This window comes from Pelodiscus sinensis, chromosome 10 (genome assembly GCF_049634645.1).
Source record: "Pelodiscus sinensis isolate JC-2024 chromosome 10, ASM4963464v1, whole genome shotgun sequence".
NCBI classification, from domain to species: domain Eukaryota; kingdom Metazoa; phylum Chordata; order Testudines; family Trionychidae; genus Pelodiscus; species Pelodiscus sinensis.
Window position 1 is genome coordinate 45,414,705 of NC_134720.1, and position 24,006 is coordinate 45,438,710.

Consider the following 24,006-nt stretch of genomic DNA (forward strand, 5'->3'; position numbering starts at 1 on the left):
TCTGTCCTGTCCTTTGTAGTGTCTGTGTTATCTGTAACACAGTAGTAGCATTTAACAACTAAGTTTACCCTGTAACAATAAAATAGTAACTGTTTAAGCTTTAACCTGACTCCTTCAGTTGCTGTAACAGAACCAAGCACAATTTAAAAGAACTTCAGCCGGTCATAAGGGACTCACTGCCCTGACCGTCGGCTGACAGCGACCACACACCTTTTTGCGCGAGACCTTTTGCGCAAAAAGGAGTTATTCCTTGTAGAAACAGGTATACCTACACCGCAAAAAGCTCTCTGTTCTGCTGTTTACTGTAAATTTTCTTGTGTAAAATCCCTGTAGTGTAGACCTAGTCTTACAGTATACAGTCTCAGCAGTTCCTTGACCACCCAGAGGTCTCGGGGACAAGGAAAAGAATTGGGAATGCTTGTTGCAGACCTCTGATGCACCTTTACAAGAGCTGCAGGGGAGTTTTGCAACTCTCCCTTGTGTCTCACAGCAAAAGGAAGAATAGGACTTTTTTAAAAAATCTGTTCTAATTAAGAAATCAAAATAAAACAAAAGCATAGCTGTGATTTATACAGAGTATACATTACAAAACTCATACTCCCAAGGATGTGGTAGTTAGCTTTGCTGGGAGGAACATGACGCAAACACAAAAAAAGTTTTGGTTTCAGAGTTCAGAATATACGAAAGAAAATATTTTTGCAAAAAGTATGAAAAGTGAAAGGGAAACCAGTTGTCAGTAGTCAGTGCACTGTATTTGTTACATGTTATTAAAATTAAAATCCCATCAGTCTCAAAGTTGGAGGGTGAAAAGTGGTATGGGACATGTAAGCTCCACCTTTCCCCTCTCCATGTAAGCCTCCCTGTAGAGTAACCTTGGAGCTATGGCTCCACAAGGAGTTGGAGACTGGGTAGAAGGAGGAATTGGGCTTCGTATACTCTCCACAACACTGTCTTTTGCCAAATCCATGAATATTCTATCCAAAACTAATGCTGCTTTTGGATTAATGAGTTCTCATATAAACATCAGTAATATACCCCTGGCAGCAAAACTCTCCGAAATAGATATTGCTTCATAAATGCAAGGGTTATAGTCAATGGTAATTGATCTCCCAAGGGGCCCTATGACTTGAGATAAGAGGCCGCAGTTTCTCTAGTCTACACCTTCCTCAGACAATACCAGCTAATGGGACAACAGCCATGTAATTGTCTTCCATTTGAAGATCTAGATCTTGGAGGCTGTAAGGCCAGGAAACCCCAGAGGTGTTCCCTCGGGGGGGGGGGGGGGAGGGAGATGACACAGCACAAAATAAAGTAGAAAATAATACCAAAACTGTTAACTAAGGGACAAAAGGGAGAAGGTGTTGCCTTATATATTAACAATGTATACACTTGGACTAAAGTGGAGATAGACATAGGAGACAGACTTGTTGAGAGTCTCTCGGTTAAGTTAAGTTAAGGGGTAAAAAGCAAGGGTGATGTCATGCTAGGGTCTACTACAGACCACCAACCCAGACAGAAGAGGTGGATGAGGCTTTTTTTTAAAACAACAAAATCATCCAAAGCACAGGATTTGGTGGTTAGTGGGGAACTTCAACTATCCAGACATATGTTGGGAAACTAACACAGCAGGGCATAGATTATCCAATAAGTTACTGGACAGCATTGGAGATTTTTTTTTTTTTTTTTTTAGTAGGTTGAGAGAGCTACTGGGGGGAAGCTGTTGTAGATTTAATTTTAACAAATAGGCAGGAATTGATGGAAAATTTGAAAGTGGAAGGCAGCTTGGGTGAAAGTAATCATGAAATCATAGAGCTCATGATTCTAAGGAATGGTAGAGAGAAGAACAGAGACAATGGATTTCAGGAAGGCAGATTCTAGTAAACCCAGAGAGCTGATAGGTAAGATCCCAGGGGAAGCAAGACCAAGAGGAAAAACAACTAAAACCAGTTGGCCGTTTTTTAAAGGGACATTATTAAGGCCCCAAATGAAAACTATTCCACTGCATGGGAAAGATAGAAAGTATGGCAAGAGACCACCTTGGCTTAATCATAGAATCATAGAGCTGGAAGAGATCTCAGAAGGTCATCAAGTCCAGCCCTCTGCCCAAAGCAGGATCAATCCCAACTAAATCAACCCAGCCAGGGCTTTATCAAGCCGAGACTTAAAAACCTCTAGGAATAGAGATTCCACCACCTCCCTAGGGAACCCATTCCATTGCTTCACCAACCTCCTAGTGAAATAGTTTTTCCTAATATCCAACCTAGATCTCTCCCACTGTAACTTGAGACCATTGCTCCTTGTTCTGTCATCCGTCATTACTGTGAACAGCCTTTCTCCGTCCCCTTTGGAACCGCCCTTCAGGAAGTCGAAGGCTGTTATCAAATCCCCTCTCACTCTTCTCTTCTGTAGACTAAACAAACCCAAATCCCTCAGTCTCTCCTCATAGGTCATGCGCAGGGGTGGCCCGTGATATAGGCGGACCAAGCCGTCGCCTAGGGTGCCGCCTTCCATGGGACGATGATGATGTCACGGGGCGCCAGGGGCACCTGATGATGTCACTCCATTGATGGCCATGCAGGCGGGGGCGCTGATCGCGCGTTCCGCCTGGGGGGCCAGCTGCTGCAGCCCACCTCGGGCCGCTCCAGGTCATGTGCTCCAGCCCCTGAATCATTTTGGTTGCCCCCTGCTGGACTCTCTCCAATGTGTCCACATCCTTTCTATAGTGGGGGGCCCAGAACTGGACACAGTACTCCAGATGTGGCCTCGCCAAAGCTGAATAAAGGGGGGAATAATCACTTTTCTGGATCTGTTGGCAATGCTCCTTGTAATGCACCCTAATGTGCCATTAGACAAGGGCACATTGTTGACTCATATTCAGCTTCTCATCCACTGTAATCCCCAGGTCCTTTTCTGCAGAACTGCTACTTAGCCATTCAGTCCCCAGCCTGTAACAATGCTTGGGATTCTTCCATCCCAAGTGTAGGACTCTACACTTGTCCTTGTTGAACCTCATCAGATTTCTTCTGGCCCAATCCTCTAATCTGCCCAGGTCAGTTTGGACCTATCCTTGTCCTCCAGCATATCTACCTCTCCCCCCAGCTTAGTGTCATCTGTGAATTTGCTGAAGGTGCAATCCATCCCCTCATCCAGGTCATTAATAAAGATGTTGAACAAAACCGGTCCAAGAACACTAGCGGTCCAAGAACACGGCACTCCGCTAGAAACCGACCGCCAACCTGATATCGAGCCATTGATCACTACCCCGTTGAGCCCGACAGTCTAGCCAGCTTTCTAGTCATCTTGCAGTCCATGTATCCAATCCATATTCCCTTAACTTGCTAGCAAGAATATTGTGGGAGACCGTATCAAAAGCTTTGCTAAAGTCAAGGTATATCACATCCACTGACTTTACCATATCTGCAGAGCCAGTTACCTCATCATAGAAGCTAATCAGATTGGTCAGGCACAACTAGCCCTTGGTGAATCCATGTTGACTATTCCTAATCACTTTCCCCTCTTCCAACTGCTTCAAAATGGATTCCTTGAGGATCCCCTCCATGATTTTTCTGGGGTGTGAGGTAAGGCTGACTGGCCTGTAGCTCCTGGATTGTCCTTCTTCCCTTTTTTAAAGTTGGGCACTACATTTGACTTTTTCCAATCATCCGGGATCTCTCCCAATCGCCATGAGTTTTCAAAGATAATGGCCAAAGGCTCTGCAACAAGATTTGCCAGCTCCCTCAGTACCTTTAGAGGCATTAAATCCGGGCCCATGGATTTGTATATGTTTAGCTTTTCTAAATAGTTCCTAACTTGTTCTTTCCCCACCAAGGGCTGTCCATCTCCTTCCCATACTGCGTTGCCTATGTGATCTTACAATCAAAAGGAGTCATATAAAAGGCGGAAACTAGGTCAAATGACAAAGCATGAATATAAGCAAATAACACAAGTATGCAGGGGCAAGATTAGAAAGGCAATGGCATAAAACGAGCTAAATATTGCTAGAGACATAAAGGGTAACAAGAAGACATTCTACAAGTATATTAGGAGCAAGAGGAAGGCCAAGACAAGATAGGCTCATTTCACAGTAAAGAAGGAGAAATAGGAACAGGAAACATGGAAATGGCAGAGGTGCTTAATGACTTGTTTGTTTTAGTTTTCACCCAGAAGATTGATGGTGACCGGGTGCCTAACATAGTGAATGCTAGTGACAATAGGGTAGGTTGAGAAGTTAAAATAAAAAAAGAACAAGTTAAAAATTACTTAGAAAAGTTAGATGTCTTCAAGTTGCCAGGGCCTGATGAAATGCAGCCGAGAATACTCAAGAAGCTGTTAGAGGAGGTATTGTCTTGGAAAAGTGATGGAAGGCGGAAGAGATACCACAAGACTGGAAAAGGGCAAATATAGTGCCCATCTATAAATAGGGAAATAAGAACAACCCAGGAAACTACAGTCCCTGGCTATTCCTACCCTCCCCACAGAAAAAGCCAGAGTGGAGTTCAGGGCAGAACACCAAGCAGGGAGTGTGGTGGACAGAGCCCTTTCCCACTCCCCAGAGAGCGGCATGGCCCAGGGCATATAAGTTAAATCTTGGCATGTCACTTCGGAAATTTTGCCTACCTCTGATCTAGACCGTGCTTGGTCCTGTCATGAGGACAGAGGACTGGATTTGATCTCTTGAGGTCCCTTCCAGTTCTTGTATTCTACGATTCTATGAGCATGTTTAGATGGTTTATTTTTCAAACACAAAACAACATGAAAACCTTCATACTTTCCATGAATGAAAAGCCACAAACTATTAATATACCTGCTTAAGAGCTCTGGCTTTTTTTAACTCTTTATCTGATTTGTCACTGAAAAGGTTTAGTTCATCTATTCTGATCATCAGGCCAGTCATTTCTTCTCCTGTTTTATCCATCTCTCTCTTGAGAAAATAGACATCGCTCTGTTAAAAAATAAATAGCTTTTAGTTCATTATACTAGAAAGAGATGACACCAAATACTAGCAATTAATTAAAAAATACAGATTATAAACTCTTTGGAACAGGAATGCTGTTACAATTTTTATACTGTCTGTGCTACTGAAATATTTGAATTGGGGTTTAAGGCACCCTTTTATGACACCACTGCACAACCTTTATATTCATGCAGTTATAGATTTCAAGGGCAGGAGAGACAAATATGATCTAGTCTTTCCTTCTCCAAAACACAGGCCATAAAATTTCACCATATCCTAACAATTTAGAGAACTTATTTAAAGAACATATATGAATTTAAAGAACATATATTTTCTAAAAACATCCAATTTTGGATCAGATTCCCAAGTGATGGAGAATTTACCACATCCCTTAGAAAGCTATTTCAATATTTAATTACACTAATACACACTAATTGTTCAAAATGTGCCCTGTATTTCCAGTTTGAATGTTGATGACTTCAGCTTCCAGCCATTAGCTCTTGGTATGCCTCTTTCTAGCAGACAAAAGAGCCCTCAAATATCTTCTCCAAATAAAGGTAACTATAGTTCATGATCAGGTTATTACTTAACCTTCTCATTGACAAACTACTCATGATAAGCTCCAATGCTTCATTTAAAATTAGGCTTTTCTTGCTTAAAGGAGCAAGTCTCCAAAGTTTGAAAATTGTTTAAAAAGAAACAAAACAGTCAAAATTTGGGGGACAATCTGGTAATGAAAAGAGGTCATAGGTACATACACATAAAACACAAGTATAGGTGTGTCAAATTCACGTAGAAACAAATTAGGTGCATTTATACATTTCACTGTAACTATGCTTGCAAGTAAAGTAATTTGCATATACATATTGGGTGACTTGTGATATACAAGATCTCCTAAAAGAACATTTTTAAAAACAGAAAAAAAAGTTGCTTGTATAAGTACTGTGTCAATGTTATGGCCTGTGAACTTGAACATTTTCCCCTTGAAATAATTAAAAATTTAATTCTAACTGCATAAAAATAAATATAATGCAATTATAGTATAATATATAAAAACTAGTGTCAATATTATCACAGACTAATGGTCTCTTACTGATGCCCTATTGTGAAGACACATTTGAAAAGTTTCATTTTTAGCTCTTATTGGCTGAAAATAAAGTAATAAAGCAAATTAAGTTTGTGCTCAAACAACCCAAAATCCTCCTTCATGCCATAAGAGCAGCCATACCGGGTCAAGCCAAAGGTCAATCTACCTCTCCAGATTCCAAGAAACTTCAGTCTTCCAGTAGCTATGCATTTCCCACAAGGTACATAGAGGAGTGTGGTGTGAACATAAGAACGACCATTCTGGGTCAGACCAAAGATCCATCTAAAGTCCAGTATCCTGTCTGCCAACAGTGGCCAATGCCATATGCCCCAGAGGGAGAGAACATAATAAGTAATCATCACGTGATTTCTCTCCTGTTATCCATTTCCAGATAAACAGAGGCTAGGGTCACCGTTCCTATCCATCCTGGCTAATAGCTATTGATGGACCTAACCTCCATGAATTTATCTAGCTCTTTTTTGAGCCCTATTCCTAGTCCTCACAACATCTTCTGGGAAAGAGTTCCACAGGTTGACTGTGTACTGAGTGAAGAAAAACGTCCTTGTTTGTTTTAAACCTGCTACATATTAATTTTATTTGGTGACCCCTAGTTCTTAAATTATGGGAACAAGTAAATAGCTTTTCCTTATTCACTTTTTTCATACTAGTCATGATTTTATAGACCTCTATTATATCCCCCCTTAGTATCCTCTTTTCTAAGCTGAAAAGTCAAAGTCTTTTTAATCTCTCTTCATATGGGACCTGTTCTGAACCTTTTCCAATGCCAATATATCTTTTTTGAGATGAGTTGACCACAAGTATATGCAGTATTCAAGATGTGGGCGTACCATGGTTTTATAAAGCGGCAATAAGATATTCTCAGTCTTATTCGCTACCCCTTTTTTAACGATGCCTAACATTGTGTTTGCTTTTTTGACTGCCACTGAATGGATGTTATCAAAGAACTATCCACAAGGACTCCAAGATCTCTCTGTTGAGTAGTTGTAGCTAAATTAGTCCCCACCATATGTACAGTTGGGATTTTTTTCCCCAATGTGCATTATTTTACATTTATCAACATTAAACTTCATTTGCCATTTTGTTGCCCAATCACTTGTGAGGTTATCTATGTAACTTACATGAAGTTCATACATCCTAATACAGTACCAGGTAACTCAAAGAAGAAACCTCCCTCAACTTACTTGTTGAATTTCCAGAATTTATGTCAGCAAAGATGATATTGTAAGCAAGTTACCTGAAGTTTCTTGTGCTGGGCATGTAAAAGATTATATGCATCTTTCTTTTCTTCCAAGGTCTTTTTAAGTTCAGCAACTTTTGCTTCCAGAACTTGCCTTTCGTCTGTATTTACTTCCCCTTTTAACCGTGACAGTCGTCGTTCCACTTGCTGAATATAAAAATCCTGTTAAAATTATTTTTAAAAATAAATTGAGAGTTTGAAGTAAATAATTATAGCTCTTTCTATAATGCTAAATCACTGCATATAAACATTGGAACTAAATTTTGGCTTTAGGACAGTTGCCTAATTAAGCTATTATTATTTTACAATAATTTATGGCCTATTGCCTTCTCATTTTAATGTGAGACATTAACAAAATGCTCTCAAATGACTTGTGTGTGATGGTGGATCATAAGTAATCTTTTAAAAGTGTAACAAAGCACTCAGTGCACAATGTTGCAATCTTGCCTTACCAGTAGAAATGTATATAAAGAGACAAATTTTCAAAGTAGTGCACAGGAGATATGCACATAAATCCTATTAGCAAATAACAGGATTTGGGCATGTACCTCTCTTGTATTGCTTCGAAAATTTACCCTGAAGGATCAGTAGTTCTGAGAACTCAAAGTGAAGAATTGATTTGGGAAATTAAAGTGGGGAACAGAAGATACAAAAAAATAATTCACACATACTCATTCAATTTCATTCATGTACTTGGGAAGATGGAACTACAGAACTCATCACAAGCACTGATCATTTCAGAAATTGTATTTTCTAAGCAGTTATAGACAGAAAATAGGCAAAACACGCTGTTCATATATGAGCCCCAAAGAATGTTCACAAATGAAATTGAGGACTTGTTAACATTTTTACCTGATTATACATGATTTCCTGTTGCTTTAAGGTGTCTGCATCAAGTCTGCATAACCGACTGTTAAGGTTTTTAAGTGATGCTCGTGTTCCCTCGATTTCTGCAATAATACATTTCTCCTTTTCTCTCTGTACCTGTAACTCCTGAGTCTTTTTGAAATGGAGCTCTTTCAACTGGTTCATTTGTGTTTCTTTTTCCTGATGACAAGTTACTCATTAAACACACAGTGTCAATTTTGAATAATGTTTGGCACATTAGTCTTCATCATTCATAGAAAAAATGACATGCATAAAATATTCTACATATGAAGTACTGGAAACATGAGATTTTAGTTTCAGAAGCTTCAGAAACTGTTTGCTAGCTTAAAAATCTTTTGACTTTGGAGAATAATAAAGTGTCCCTAAAGCTTTGTCCTTGCAAAAGTATTAGTGTGAACTTTTGAGCAATTGACTACAGGCTCTTCTCCATTTAAGCAAACTATAAACTCTTGCCTCTTTCAAGTTTTACCCCCATTGCCTTCCAGTACCCACCTACAAAAGAGGGTTGCTTTTTTTATTGGATTTCTTACAAATGACTTACAATGTGATTTTTCAAGATTATTTAACAATCAAAATGTATAGTAGAATGTGTGTATAATATAGTTTTGTTTTTTAAATATATTAATACATTTTAAAATCACTTCTTTTCATACCTTCCATGACCTAAGATGAGGTCTTTGTACTACAGTTGATACCATTAACACCTGAAGCAATTATACGAAATTCAGCTCTTTGCTCTGATTTAGGTATTAAGAGATGTCATCAACTGTAGTGAGACAATCTTGAATTCTAAATTGTAACAGGAAAAAAACATGAATATGGCCTGATTTTTTTATTTTTATTTATAAATACACACACACCCAGAGCTTTTTAAGATTTTCAATCACTAATAAAATGTTTAACTGTTTAAAAAAGAAACAAAGGATTTCTATTTGCCAAGGTCTGAATTCAGTTTTATATTTTTCCACCATTGTTGGGGTTGGGAACCTTTTTTCGGTTGAGGGTCACTGGCCCTCATAAAAGTGAGTTGGGGGCTGCACACAAGTGAGAAGCAAAATGAAAACCTCTCACTGTGGTCCCCAACTGAGAAAGACACTCCCCACATTCCCCTCACACACCAGATTCTGGGGGCGGGGGGCCAGCCTACTAGATTTGGTGTGTTCCAGCCCCTTGGTGGGGCAGCTAGGAGAAGGGGGGGGGGGTCCCAATGTTCGGGGGAGGGGCTAAGTCTCAGGCTGGGTCCAGGTAAGGCGGGGGCTGCATCTGGCCCCCAAGCCTGAGGTTCCCCATCCATAGTTAATAACATTGAGATATTACTTGAAGGCAGGTGGGTTGAAAGGGAAAGTTTTATTTTTGGAATAAGTGTTAAAGGTGAACTATTAAATCCAGAACATGGGGGTGCAAGTATAGAATTGAAACAAAACCTACTGAAGTTAATGGGAAATGACTTTTGGATTAGGCCCTAAGAGAGAAAATGATTTTTTTAAATTTATTTTTAATACATATTTATTTTTAATTTCTATGACCACCTATGTGTCCAATTAGGACCAATTTTTAAACAAATGAAAACAACGGCAAAACTGTCAACTCAAATGCAATCAGAATTTGGCCCTTATATCATTAAAGTTTTAAGTAGTTTTTGTATTTTTAAAATGTATATATTTAAAAAAATAACATTTTCTTCCTTTTAAAAAGAGGTTCCCCAAAACAGATATGGGAATTAGATAAGAATCAGTCCCCACAACACTGCTTTGCTACAGAGTCCAGGATAGATGAGGAAACTGAAGCACAAGTGATGAATGGGATTTTGTCTTTATTGTTCTCAGTAAATATCTTTTCACAGTAAATTTATAGATGCAGCGAATAGACATGCATGCCTAATGTTGATGGGAAATATGCTTCTGACTAATGCATTACAGACATTGTTCAAGAACAGTTCATCTTATTTAAAATATTACCCCAAGGCTGAAAAGCTGCTAAGCTCAGTGTCAACTTAGGTTATCTGCCACATATGTAAGTAAAAAACAACAACATGCTAATGGCTTAGCCACCCTAGTAACAGATTAATGGGGGAGCAAATGAAGTTTCCAATTTAAAGAAATGTTATATAATTCCAGGTAGTTTTCAGATTTTCTGCAACATTTAATTTTTAATAACAAACCCTATTTTAAAATCTACATATCTAATGCTCATTGCCTCTAAATCATTTATTAATATTCAAAGTACTATTTAATGTACATAGTAACTAACAACTAAATTTATGAAGCAAGTCTCAAGAGCCTATCATGAAGGCAGTATTTCACACAGCTATTGCTTAAAAAACAAGACAGGGTTTGGGAAAAATAAGTGGCAGCAATAAAATACGTAATGGTGTACATGGCTGTAGATTTTATTGTCACTTGTTTGAGAACATCTGCTATGCCACTTATGGTTCATATCAGATCTGTCAGCGGCTAAACGTATTTATAAAGAATTATGAACAAATTGGGAAACAGAGTTGGATGTTTTATTTATTTATTTATTTATTTAAAAATTAAGTATAGGAAAGCTCATCTGGCAGGCTAAAGGGGAACCAAGGACCTATAATCCCAGACTCCAGAGCATCTAGGATCATGGCTCCTGAGCAGCCCAAGCTCCCAGAGTTTTCAGAGGTGGGATGGAGAATAGTCATTCCATTTTGTGTACAAATGTGAATATTTTGGTTTTCATTCTGACTTGGAATGAAATCAGATTTCAAAATCTTAAATTCCTCCATGAAATTGAATTAATATTCTCTGCCAATTTCTAATAGCTCTTCAAAATTTAGCCATAAATCTGGGATTAAATTATCTCAAAATTCTACTGTATATTTAATAACTGCAAGTGGTCAAGATCTAGGTTATGTCTGATCTAAATGATGACAGTTCCACTGCACAGTGCCCCCTCAGTGCCATGCCTGAATACTGATTCTGTACCAATTCAGAGGGAAGAATGCGACCTAGGAAACCCACATATCACTTCACATAACACCAACTTTTCCCCTAAGGATCTCCTATGCAAGATCCAACTGAATCCTGCTTACTTTAATGTTTCAGGGGGAATGGCTGCAGCCCATATTAATAAGTAAATTCCATTTTAATCCATATCTAAATATTTGTCCCAAATACAACCTGTGAGTTCTATATTCATCATCAGTGGCAGAAACTGTCAAAAAGCTTTTACCTTAACAATTTTCTCCTCTTCTTTTAGTATTTCTTCCATCCTGGAAGCTTTTTCTTCTAAACTCAATGTCTTCTCTGTCACAAACTTCAGTTTATTTGAAAGATTCACGTTCTGGTCTTTAATGTAAGTTAGCCTGAACAAAGTTACAAGGCACAATGAGTTAGGTTGAAGGGTACACATAAGACACAGGTAAAAATGTTCAGAGCAGTTGACTGAGAAATAAATTTAATAAAGCAATCATATTCATCTAAAGGCATGGAACTGTGCAGGGTACTTAGTCTGTTTCAGAAAGCTATTACAGGCCAGATTATGTCCCTTCCACTAAGATGAGACTCACAAGAAGTATTTCAAGGCTATGTAGTTCAAAGAATAACTAAGATAGTCTAGCTGTGTGACAAAGTATCCTGCTAGTTGACTATTTAAGTGTCCAACATTATTTAAGGTTCCTTGATATGAGTAACTTGATCAAAGATCTGATTGTTACAGAATGTTATACACTTTTTCTAAGAGTTTATCATTCTTACCTGGTGTGTTTTTCCTGGATTTGTTTCTTCAGATTTGCCATTTCTGTTCTCAGAGATTCTAAATCAGAAGCAGTTCTGTCCACAGTGCCTTTTAAAGTATCCAGCTAATAAATACACAAATAAATAAATTAATTAAAAGCGATCAATTACTCTATTTTGTATGTGGAACATTTTAGTACATTTGCAAACAGTTTTCAGAAAGCTCATAAAAACCAGAAACTTTATAGAAATATACCTATTAACAATCTGACATCAAAAGATTTGCTAGTGCTGCTAACAAATCTGTATGTCTACAATGCAAAGATTATTCTAGATATATTTAAGTGTTTTCTCTAAATGAGAGGGGAAAATTGATTCTCAATTTGTGTAAATCAGCAGAGCCCATGAAATCAGACTGATTTACAGCGGTAAAAATCTTGACCCAATATATTTGTAATTAATTATTAAGAATAAAAATGGGACCATAGCCAGCAACTGCATCTGTGTGTGTAAATCCTTGTACTTACGTGTAAACCCACTGACTTCGGTGAGGCTCCATGTGGACACTGGCGATAGTATGAATCCAACAACTAGTGCTGGCCCAAGCTTTGCTGATTGCACAACATTATTTTGATTAAAGTAGGGAGGATTGTAAGGTATGAGGACTCAGAGAAACTTCATACAAATTACCTAATAAGTTGTAAGATTCATAAAGGGAAATATTTTTATGCCGCACATCATTAGCCTATGAAACTTTTTCCAGCAAGATATAATTGAAGTAAATAGTTCAGCTAGAGAGTAATAGTTAGCATTTTATGCATTCCAATGTCTTTACAAACATTAGCTGATTAATCAAATATATCTTTCAAGTAGGGATGCAGATATTGTTCTCATTTTTACAGATGTACCATCCAATCCACTATCACCTGTTGCCTCTTTATTTGGTAGCTTCTATAGTTATTTTATTTATGACAAAATTACAAGGCTATCAGCCCTTGTTCTTCAGAACATAAGATGATGATCATCTGGAGAAGTGAAGAAATTATTTTTTCTTCATGTTACAATACTACAAAACTAAATGCATTATATGTATTGTAAAGAGGAAGCATTATACTTTCCTCTGAAGCATCTAGTAGTCACTGCAGTCACAGGCTGGATACTGTTTATGGAAAACAGTTCAGTCAGCCATAGGAGGCAACACAGTAATACAAGGCACTCCCTTTCTCAATGACTATGTGCTTCCTCCTCTGCAGCAGCACCAGCCAAAGACAAACCTCAGGCTTCAATCTCCAGTACCTAGCATTGCATTGGCAAGTGCATGGGTTATACCAGAAAATTAAAGAGAGTTTACCATATACTTCTGCATTGTTGTTGTCCTATTTGTTTCATTAATTAAAAGTTAGGTGTCTTTTTAATTTTTTGCTTTTGCCTGAAGCATTTTGTCACTATTACCTCATCCTGGAGTTGAACTCTATAAGCATCTTGGGTTTGGTAATCTAATCTGAGTTTGGCAGCTTGACGGTCAGCAACAGAAATTTTCTTTTCATACTCCACATTGTTCCCAGTCTCGTTTGCCAAAAAGCAAATCTTCTCTTTAATCACATCTTCTTTCTTTCGGATCTCCTGTCTTACCTTGGCAAATAACTAGAAGAATTAAAAACATATGAAGTGTTTAAATATTGAAACAAGCATTGTTGTAGGCTTGTTACTCTTTGTTTTTGGCTATTGCTTTACCTTAAAATTGATTACTAGTAAAAAGAAACAAATCAAACTATACTTTAATGCCATAATGTGGCAGCCTAGATATTGCACTACCAAGAAGTTACCTTTGATATGTGACTAATTTCACTCATATATAGCAACGTAAAATACTGAAAATATTTTGGATAGACAACTTCTATTCTCAATATTAAAAATCACCATTATGATGCTATAAATGTACATAGAACAGTGACATGCTCAGAGTGACAGGAAAGGGCAATGCCATAGGCATAAACAGCATTTGGATAGCCCAGAACCAGGGCAAGGCAAACAGAAGGGCTACGTCTACACTGGCCCCTTTTCCGGAAGGGGCATGTAAATTTCACTAGTCGTCGTAGGGAAATCGGCGGGGGATTTAAATATCCCCCGCGGCATTTAAATAAAAATGTCCGCCGCTTTTTTCCGGCTTTTAAAAAAGCCGGAAAAGAGCGTCTAGATTGGCCCCGATCCTCCGGAAAAAGTGCCCTTTTCCGGAGGCTCTTATTCTTACTTTGAAGTAAGAATAAGAGCCTCCGGAAAAGGGCACTTTTTCCGGAGGATCGGGGCCAGTCTAGACGCTCTTTTCCGGCTTTTTTAAAAGCCGGAAAAAAGCGGCGGACATTTTTATTTAAATGCCGCGGGGGATATTTAAATCCCCCGCGGATTTCCCTACGACGACTAGTGAAATTTACATGCCCCTTCCGGAAAAGGGGCCAGTGTAGACGTAGCCAAGGTGACAATAATATTTATAATTAATAGTCATGTTAAGTGATGACCAATGTGTGCATGAGGGTTTTAGCACTACAGATTTTAGGAAATGGTGGATTTTCTAATTGTTAAAGAATAAGTAAAAAGGATTAGAAAGAACGTACTTATCATGAAACAACAGTGTACAGAAATTACTTTCCTATTCTTTGAAAAGTGACTACTTATAAATGGCACCATCTCGTTTAGCTGATCTGGTCCCTATATTAACTTCTTATTTTAATCACAAACATAAATCAACAGAACTAATTTGAAGAGTATTCAATAAAGGGTAGCAAAATACAGCTACTAGCAAATATATGGCCTACAGTACTAAAGAGCTCAAGTTATTACAGCTAAGTTTCTACATTAACTCCCATTCTAAATGATTTCTCCTGAGATCTTCCTCTATTATTAGACAGTTTATTACTGTTGTATAATAATAATAGTTCAAATACCTTTTTCCCCACAGAGCTCTCTAACCCAAATGTGAACATGCAAATTCTACCCCCCTTTGCAGCCCACTATTCTTCTCTAAGAGACTTGTGTAGAAGTCTAGCTGCTGTTAGTGCTGTTAAGATAAGACAGAGGGAACATTATCAGAAGTTGCAAGGCATTCCAGCTCTTGATGGAACAGGGTATGTGAGACTGGAACTGAAAATTAAATATGAGACTTTTGGATAGTATTGCAGAAGAATATCATTTAAGTTGAGAGAGACAGACTGTACTTAAGAGACTCCCCTTTAAAACTAAAAATATTCATCAAACAATGCAATCTAATGCAACTGCATCTTCTGTAATATACCTTAAGTTCAAAACAGCTGAGTGAAATGTAAAGAGGAGCAATGCACAAAGGAACAGGATAAGGCCCATTATTTTTACAGTGTTCTTCTATTTGAGACAATAGCACAGTTTTCATTAGTGGTGCAAGGTTAGGTCCACTATTTATATAAAGCAAACTCTGAATATATATTTTACCAAAGCACAATGATCTATTTCTTGATCTCTTTTCTGCATCTGCTCTATTGTACTTTCCCACTGTCTGATGAGCTCTTGTCTTTCATGGTGAACCCTGCGAAAATCTTCAGCTGCTTTATCCAGCTCTATCTGTAAGGAAGTGGAGCCCAATTAGCAATGGTTTCTAATTTTAAGAAGTACTTCAAATATGGAAAATAATCTTTATTTGCTTTATACACAAACCTGAGCACTTATGGTTTCTGTAAGCTCATTGTCAAGAATTTTGCGTTTCTGATTAGCTTCCATAGTCATCGTTTCTACCTGGTGAGTCAGCACCTGAAATGAAATTATTCAAGGACTAAAATAGTTAATTAATTATAAATGAATACAAAGCTTTGCTACAGTTAAGTTGGGAGTTTGAAATACATAAAAAGCTAAGAATCCAATCTTATAAACCTTTGGTCATGCAAGGAGCCCTTATTCATAGAAGTAGTTCCTTTAATATCAATGGGACTTTTTGGGTAACCAATGGTATTTGAATTGCCTGTTCATTCAATGCAGATGGTAGTAAAATTAGCTTTAATTTGAAAATTATGCAAAGAATACTTAAATGTATCAACAAAAATACTTTTTTCCTAAGTGACAAGCTATGTGAGAATAATCTTTATACATTTTGAAACAATTGCTTGATGAGTCTACTATACATTTAATACCTGTCTTTCATTGCTCTAGTCAGTTTTATTCTAGTAGCCTTATTTTATTCTCAGTGATATTAAACAATGCATTTCTGGTGTAAACAGGAACATCTAAACTACTTGCACTTATTTTTCTAGAAGGTCATATGTCGTAGATTTCTAGGACGAACCCTCTATTGAATTCAGTATGAAGTTCTGTTTAAAAACTGACTGCAAAGTTTTACCTACAGTGACTACTGGCCATAATTAAATATTATATGTATTTTCAGGCTAAATTTTAGCCTTCTCTAGCTGAACAAACAAACCCTTAAAAGTATTAAATTGTGCATTATGGCCCTTTATAAAAACAGTCACATCCTAACATTTAAATGAAATTGGTATGCTAGATGAAAAACCATCACAGATTAGAAGTGCTGTTGAACATGATGTCTTGCCTTTCTCTATGTCTCAGTCTCTGACTTGATGCATGATAAAATTCTTAGATGCTAAAAATGGCCTTATTTTCCTGTTGAAAATATACATACTGAAATTACATTTTTTTAAAAAATGGTATATAATCATACTTTAAATTTCCCATCATCCTGTTGAGCATACTTCTGGATTATGACTGCATCATTGTCTTTATGAGCTGATTCCTCTAACCACGCCTCCAGAGCTTGCTGATCCCAGTTCATCTGGCATCTTAAGGCTTCCAGCTTTTGAGTGGCTTTGAATATATTATTCTAGAAAAGTTTGAGAGAAATTAAATTTTAAAAATTATGAATTATCTATCTAAGCACAAAATCAAAACAGACAGTGCAAGTGGATATGGGCATTTATCCTCGTCTTAGGAATTTAGTGGTTTCTGATGATCATTCTGTTGAGTCTTTTTCTATGGCAAATATCTTCAATTTGAATAATGCCAGTACCTGGTCCTGGCATTAAAAAGAATCAAGACAATTAAGTTTCCACAAACCTAAAAAAGCAAAACTGTCTTAAAGTGAAGTGAGTGACTATTTGGCATAAGATGCCTATTCAATCTGGCGTTAATACATGCTTGGTGAGAAACTCATACAACTCTCTTCCCCTTTCCCCGAACCTAAAAGACAAATTCTGATACTCTTACCCCACGTCTACGTCTACACTGTAGCCTTCTTCTGGAAAAGCTTGTGCAGATGAAGTGCGGAGTGGAATATCGCTGCACTTCATTTGCATAATTAATGAGCAGCCGCTTTTGTGCAAGAGGCTTTTGTGCAAAAAGGAGCCATCTACACAGCTCTGAAGTGCAGCGATATTCCACGCCGCGATATTCCACTTATCCATTTGCATAAGCTTTTCCGGAAGAAAGCTACAGTGTAGCTTGCGAGTGGTCCCAATTGACTTCCCAATGTAAGAGGGACTGGCAGAATCTAGCCTTAGGAGTACAGCAAGGAGGAGGATCTGGCTATTTGGAGCACCAAAGAGAGTCAACAATAAGGAAAAAAGCCAACCAAATATTAATTAGCCTAATGACTTGAAAAAAAAGATATAACACATTTGCTATTTCTTTCATGGGTAATTTTCTACTCAAATGTTGTTATAAATGTATTTATTTACAGAAAATATATAAAAGATTTGCACTTGAAATCTTCCCATCCGATCCTTTTTAGGCTCAAGGGAGCAGAAGTATTCTAGCAACTTTTTTTTTTTTTTTTTAAGTACAAGGAAAATATCCAAAGAGAAAGTAACAAGGTAGGGTGTGTGAACACATCATTACATGAATCTACCTCGTTGCAACCCCTTTCCATCTCTCTTACTTTGGGTCTGATTCTGAGGGTCTCACCATTGCCACTGACTTTTTGACAGTGCTGTGGATCTTGTGGGGATGAGTCTTTTGTTGTCATTCTTGGCTGTGTTTTGTCCCATTGATGATTAAGAATAAATATTCCTAAGTTTTGCTAAGGAAAACTTTACCTCATCAGCTAATCCTGTTGCAATCAAAACCCTGAGACACTTGGAATTCCAAAATGAATGAAAAAAATTACTATGTCATGTCTGAAACTTTAAACAAAATAAGCAATTGGTCCTCCATTTCTTAATAACACAAAACTCTTAACATGTTCCTGAAAAGGGGCCGAAGGACTGGGTGATAAGTATTTAGGGGATGTCACAGGCTTCATCAAAAAGTACTATTGTACAAATTGTTGTCTTATTATCTTATTTGTTTAAAAAAAACCTACTCGTTGCAAGAAAAATAGTGATAAACAGAATAGGTTACTTATTACAATATTCTTGAATCTTACTTCTTGACTATTTTTCTTTTCTCTTAAGGAAACCATCTCATTTTTCAGCCGTTGAATCTCTTTTTTGAGACGTCCAAGCTCTCTCTCAGCAACGGCTTTAAAGTGCTCTTCAGTTTTAATTTCATTCTCTCTGGCTCTGTAAAGAGACTACAGAATAATATAGTTCATTATTTTGCACGGAATTGTTAACAGGAATTTAGCACCCCATATAAATTTTATTATTTCACCAAAATCAGAACTCTAAATAAAAGATAACACTGATATAAAACTATGAACTTTACATGTAGGCATTTTACAGAACTAAAATAATAATGCTTATGGATGCTTTTGAAATTCAGGATCTGATCTGCACTGGTGTTAATCCAGAGCAACTTCATTTACTGGTGTTTGGACTTTTAGATATAGAATTAATATAAAAATAAATTACCCATATCAAATGTTCACAGATTAGCTTTCCCTATCTAGCTAAGTGATTCAAAAATACTTCATGGAAAATTCAGAATTCATTATTTCGCTCTTCTGTAGTTCAGAGACAAACAACAGTACTAACAATCATATTCAAACTAGTCTCTCCATCATCATGTAGCATTCTGTCTGATTCAGGAGGCAAAGCAGCAAAGAGTATTCTATTGTTTTGAGCCGAGATGGATTAGTTGACATAGATATTGCCACATGCCAGCTGGGTGCCTCTTTTTGTCTGGCAAATTGCTTTAATATATTTTCCCCTATACAATACCCAATCTTTTACCTACTGGAAGTCCTTCTCTTAAAGAAGAAGGAGCACATAGTGTTCTTCATCTCGATTGCTAATTAAAACTTGCATCTAGCACATTAAAACTAAGAGGCTGTTCAGCTGCAGGGAGGCCATCTATCCACCTCTCAGTGCTCTTTCGCATGGGTTGTATCAATAGATTCATTATCTGAGTTTCTTCCCAGACATGTATATGAAATCATAGCTGTGATTTAATGTTTTTAGCAGTCCAGCCCAAAACCTTAGAGGGTTCATTTTTCAGAAAGTTCTGAGCACCCACCTGTGAAAATTGGGTCCCTTTAAAGTGTGTGAAGTTGGGTATCCAAAAACAGAGGCATCCTTATCCACTGATCATTTAAAAATTTGAACCTGAGTCATAAAGTTTAAGTCGGGGCGGGCAAAATATGGCCTGTGGGCTGGATCTTCAGGCAGGCTCCCTGCCTACCCCCACATGCTGCTCAAAGCAACAGACTATGGTGGCTATGTGCCGCTCTGAGGGTCGCCAAAAGCCAGAGTGGGGAGAGAAGAAGCTTCACATGCTGTCCCATGCCAAGCACAATCTCACAGCTCCTATTGGCCAGGAACCAGCCAATGGGAGCTGCCTGTTTGCAGAGCAGGCAGTGTGAAAAGTACTACCTGTGGGACTTGTGGCACTCAGCGCAGCACATATCCCCAACAGCCGGCCATTTTGAGCAGCGTGCAGGAGCGTGTACACGTCCCCTCCCTACCAGCTGGGAGAAACTCACTGCTTTGTCCTCAGCAGGGAACTGCTGCTGTCATTGAGGGAGAAGTGTCCCTCTCACAGCCAGGCAGCTCCATGAACAAGTCCTGAGCCCCTGGCTGAAAGGGGCTCATTAAGCAACTGTAGGTCTGTGCTACTGCACAACTTACAGAGAACACTACCCTGGCCTGCACCCCAATCTCCTGTCCCAGATCACTCCCCCTTCTGCCCTAGGGCACAACCAAACCTCTGTACCCACTCCTCTGCTTCTGCCCCAGGTCACAACCCCCTTCCAGATCTTGCACCCCCTCCTACACCTTTCCTCCATATCCAAATCCTCTCCTGCACTCATACCCATCCTCCCTCCCAGACTCTGCACTCTAAACCCCTACCCCAGATCACAACTCCCTCCTTCATACTAATATCCTCACAGACCCCCACATCCGTTTCTGCATTCCAATCCCAAGTTCCCTTCTGCACCCAATCTCCATATCAGACCCTGCACCTCCTCCATTAGTATCATGGAAGAGTGCAGCCCTTGACCACTTACCAAATTCTTGGTGTGCCCCACACCTTCCCCCCATCAAAAATTATTGCCCATCCCTAGTTTAAGACCTGAAAGGATAACCAGATCATCTTGTCTAATAAATCACAGGCCACCAATACCACCTCTGACCTGCACACTAACCCCAACAAATTAGGCTCTCCAAGAGTATGTCTAGACTGCACGCCTTTTTCGACAGAAGCTTTTTTGAAAGTATCTTTTCGGAAAAAGAGCATCTAGATTGCATTATGCAGATTGAAAAATTGATCTGCTTTTTCAAAAACAAAAAAAAAGGTAAAAAAAGGAAGGAAAAAAGGGTACCCGGAAGTGCTTCTGGCAGGGCACAGGAACAGCCTTTATTTCCAGATGCTGCTGCATTCTCTTTGCAGAGACGCGTGCTTAAAGGGAGTCCCCTGGACAGCCATTGCTCTGCTCCTGTTTGTGGCTTGCCTATCTCCTGGAGGGAAAGCAAAGCTGCTGCAGTGCTTGTTCTGGTTGCCCTGCTTCGTCGGACACCACAGCAGTTTATTTTCAGGGTTTTTTTCTGCTTTTCACTGTGTTTTTGGCCATGGAGCCTGAGCTGCCCCTGGGCAGGCGATGGGCCCACACTGTGATGCTGGAAGTTCTGCTGCATCTTCATGAGACCATCATGATGTTTGTGGCAGAGCTGGATTCAAAGCCCAGCTTTGAGCCCCTCACTTGGGCTGCAGCCCCACTGCCCTTGCCACCGAACTTATTCCTGCAGAGGCGAGTTTGGAGGCTGGACACCAGTTCAGACTGGTGGGACTGGCTTGTTATGGAGCAGTGGGACGATGAGGCTTGGCTCCGAAACTTCCGTATGTGGAAGTCCACCTTCCAGGAGCTGTGTGCCTGACTCGCCCCTGCCCTACAACACCAGGACGCTCATTTGCGGCCCGCCATCCCCCTGGAGAAGCAGGTCGCTATTGCTCTCTGGAAGCTAGCCACCCTCAACAGCTACTGCTCCGTGGGACACCAGTTTGGCGTGGGGAGGTCTACTGTTGGGGCCATCTTGATGGAGTTAAGTCACTCTCTGGGGAAGTTGGGTATCCAAAAACAGAGGCATGGGGGGGGGGGGCAGATAAAGGGGGCAGTCAGGATCGGGCAGAGGGAATGGGGGATGAGGGTGGCAGTGGTAGAAGTCCTCGTGGCCTCACCCTGCCATGGTGTGGGGGGTGGGGGATGGGAATGGGGAGTTGCCGGGGGCGGGGGGGCGGCTCTTGGGGTCTGAGAGGGGAGGGATGGGGAAGCACCTCTCATCAGCTCAAGCAACTCCTCTAATGTCCTGTTATGTGTATTTCTATTTGTCCCTTTCTGCAGGTGGTGATGGCCATCAATTCAGAGCTGCTTCACAGGACTCTCCACCTCGGAGACCTGGATACCATCGTGGCCAGATTTGTAGGGCTACGATTTCCAAACTGCAGTGGAGAACTCGACAGGACGCACATCCCGATCCACGCACCATCCCATTGAGCAGTCCAGTATATTAACAGAAAGGGCTACTTTTCTATGGTGCTGCAGGCCCTGGTCAACCACCGGGGACAATTCACAGATATTTGTGTTGAGTGGTCAGGCCGGGAACACGATGCCCGCATCTTCTGGAACTCATACCTATACTGCAGGCTGGGACATTCTTTCCGGAGAGAAACTTTGCACTGGGGGATGTGCAGATGCCTATGTGCATCGTGGCCAATGGGTGTGGCCCTCATGCCCTGGCTCATGAAGCCATTCAGTGGACACCTGGATGCAAGCAGAGAACTGTTTAACTCCCACCTGAATTGGGCTTGCTTCCAGGAAGAGTGCGCCTTTGGCCGTCTGAAGAAGAGATTTAGATGCCGGCTCACTCAGCTGGACATAGGGGAACGTGACATCCCCAAAGTGGTTGCTGCCTGTTGTGTGCTGCACAACCTGGTGGAGAGGAAAGGGGAGACCTTCCTCCCAGGGTGGGGGACACGGGCTGATGTGGAGGGGAGGCAGTTTGAGCAGCCCCGGACAGCTGCCATCCGCCAAGCCCACCAGGTGGGATTGCGCATTCCAGAAGCTGTGAGGGAGAGATTCTCCCAAAGAGCCCAATGAGTTTCCCCAAGGCCTTCCAAATGTGGGTTTGCCCCATACCCCCACTGCCTTCCCTCCCAAAACCCCTCCCTGCCCCACGTTGCACACATTCACAGAAAACGGAGGCAGGTGTTCTTGACAAAATGTGTGCAGTTTATTGTACTGTTGATTGTTCCAAAGCCTATATACCCAGACTGCAATTCAAACTGTTAATATTAAAATCCTATAGGGATTGGGTTCTAGTTACCTCTGAGACAGCCACATTCCCGAACACATGCAATCACATCAGCAGAGATCCCTAGATCTGATGTATGAGAACATGCATTTATCTGAAAATGTGGATCCATATGTCCCAGTCAGAAGTCTCAGTGTAAAGCAGAATCCTCTCTGCCCTTATTGTCTTGTTTCATTTTTCAAGTCCAAGAATTAAGTCTCCATTACTATTTGGCAATTAGTCATATTCTTATGAATGCATTCTCCCTTTACAATTTTTTTCCAGATTGAAACAGTTTTATTTTTTCCCGGATCAAACTTATCTATCTATTGCTTCTCTAAATACCCATTGCTACGCTATCCTAAAATCTATCCCTTCAGGCTTCATTCCATGCACAATCATTATTTATTCATTTTAATTACCATAAAATATTCTTATGCCATTCTTATATTCTTATGTTCTTATGTAAAATAATATTTTGAGACATGTCTTAATTTGTTTCCTAGGCAAGTACTAGAAGATAAAGCTGGGAGGTCTCTCATCAGTAATAAAATATATTCAGACAAATAGGTATGAGTACAAACTAGAGAAAAATATCAAACAGAATTCTAAACTGGATAAGAAAGATCCAGAACAACCTACCTGTGTAAAGTTGAACTCCTGTCTGACGTTTTTCAAATGTGATGTCATTGCCTCAATACGTTCTTCAAAGTCAGTCAACTGATTTTTTAGGTTTGTTTTTTCTTTCTGCAATTTTTGCAGCTATAAACAAACAAACAAACAAACAAAAACAAAAAGTACTAAACTCAATCAATTTCTTCAAATAGCAATGCCTGTTTATAATTATATAAGCTATCTAATATAAATCTCAAGAGTACAGACAGTATACTTCACTTCTTTGAAAATTAAGATAGAAAAATAAATATAGTTGCCTAGGGAAAAAATATGTTTAAAAAGTAATGTTACTTATGACTTAAATGTTAATCCAGTGTGACATATAATTCTGTTTATCATCATTTACCTGTAACCCTCATTGTACAAGGAGTAAGGGAAGTTGGAGGAAGAGTGCTCTATTTTGAAATAAGTGCTGTGGAGATGCTCCCAATTTCGAAATAAGCTATGCAACTGACGTAGCTTAATTTGCATAGCTTATTTCGAGTTAAGCTCCGCTGTGTAGATGCACCCTTAGAGACTAACATTTAGGGTTCATCTACACAGCTCCCTAAAGTTGAAGTAAGATATGCAAATTGCACTATCCGTCTTATTACAATTCTATTTTTAAATAGCTTATTTTGAAATTTGGCGCATCTACACAGCACCAAATTTCGAAATAACGCACTATGTCAAGACATCCCTTAACCCCCGTGGAATGTGGGTTACAACATAGCATGCTTGTTATGTCAAAAAATAATGGG

General features: G+C 39.4%; 1 protein-coding gene and 1 long non-coding RNA gene across 2 annotated transcripts in view; one reads left to right on the forward strand and one right to left on the reverse strand.

Moving 5' to 3' along the window:
* The window catches only part of LOC142830802 (uncharacterized), a 34,129-nt gene extending 10,902 nt beyond the window's left edge, over positions 1–23,227 (forward strand). The window contains exon 3 of the long non-coding RNA XR_012906312.1: positions 21,643–23,227. This is a non-coding gene — a long non-coding RNA (uncharacterized LOC142830802). The remainder of the gene's footprint in view (positions 1–21,642) is intronic.
* The window catches only part of CCDC39 (coiled-coil domain 39 molecular ruler complex subunit), a 41,457-nt gene that overhangs the window by 16,528 nt on the left and 923 nt on the right, over positions 1–24,006 (reverse strand). The window contains exons 2-12 of the mRNA XM_075938038.1: positions 23,234–23,353; positions 18,289–18,435; positions 16,591–16,749; positions 15,576–15,668; positions 15,354–15,482; positions 13,344–13,535; positions 11,913–12,016; positions 11,389–11,521; positions 8,152–8,346; positions 7,297–7,461; positions 4,805–4,942 (exon numbers count right to left, since the gene is read on the reverse strand). Coding sequence (XP_075794153.1) covers positions 4,805–4,942; positions 7,297–7,461; positions 8,152–8,346; positions 11,389–11,521; positions 11,913–12,016; positions 13,344–13,535; positions 15,354–15,482; positions 15,576–15,668; positions 16,591–16,749; positions 18,289–18,435; positions 23,234–23,353 — 1,575 coding nt within the window. The remainder of the gene's footprint in view (positions 1–4,804; positions 4,943–7,296; positions 7,462–8,151; positions 8,347–11,388; positions 11,522–11,912; positions 12,017–13,343; positions 13,536–15,353; positions 15,483–15,575; positions 15,669–16,590; positions 16,750–18,288; positions 18,436–23,233; positions 23,354–24,006) is intronic.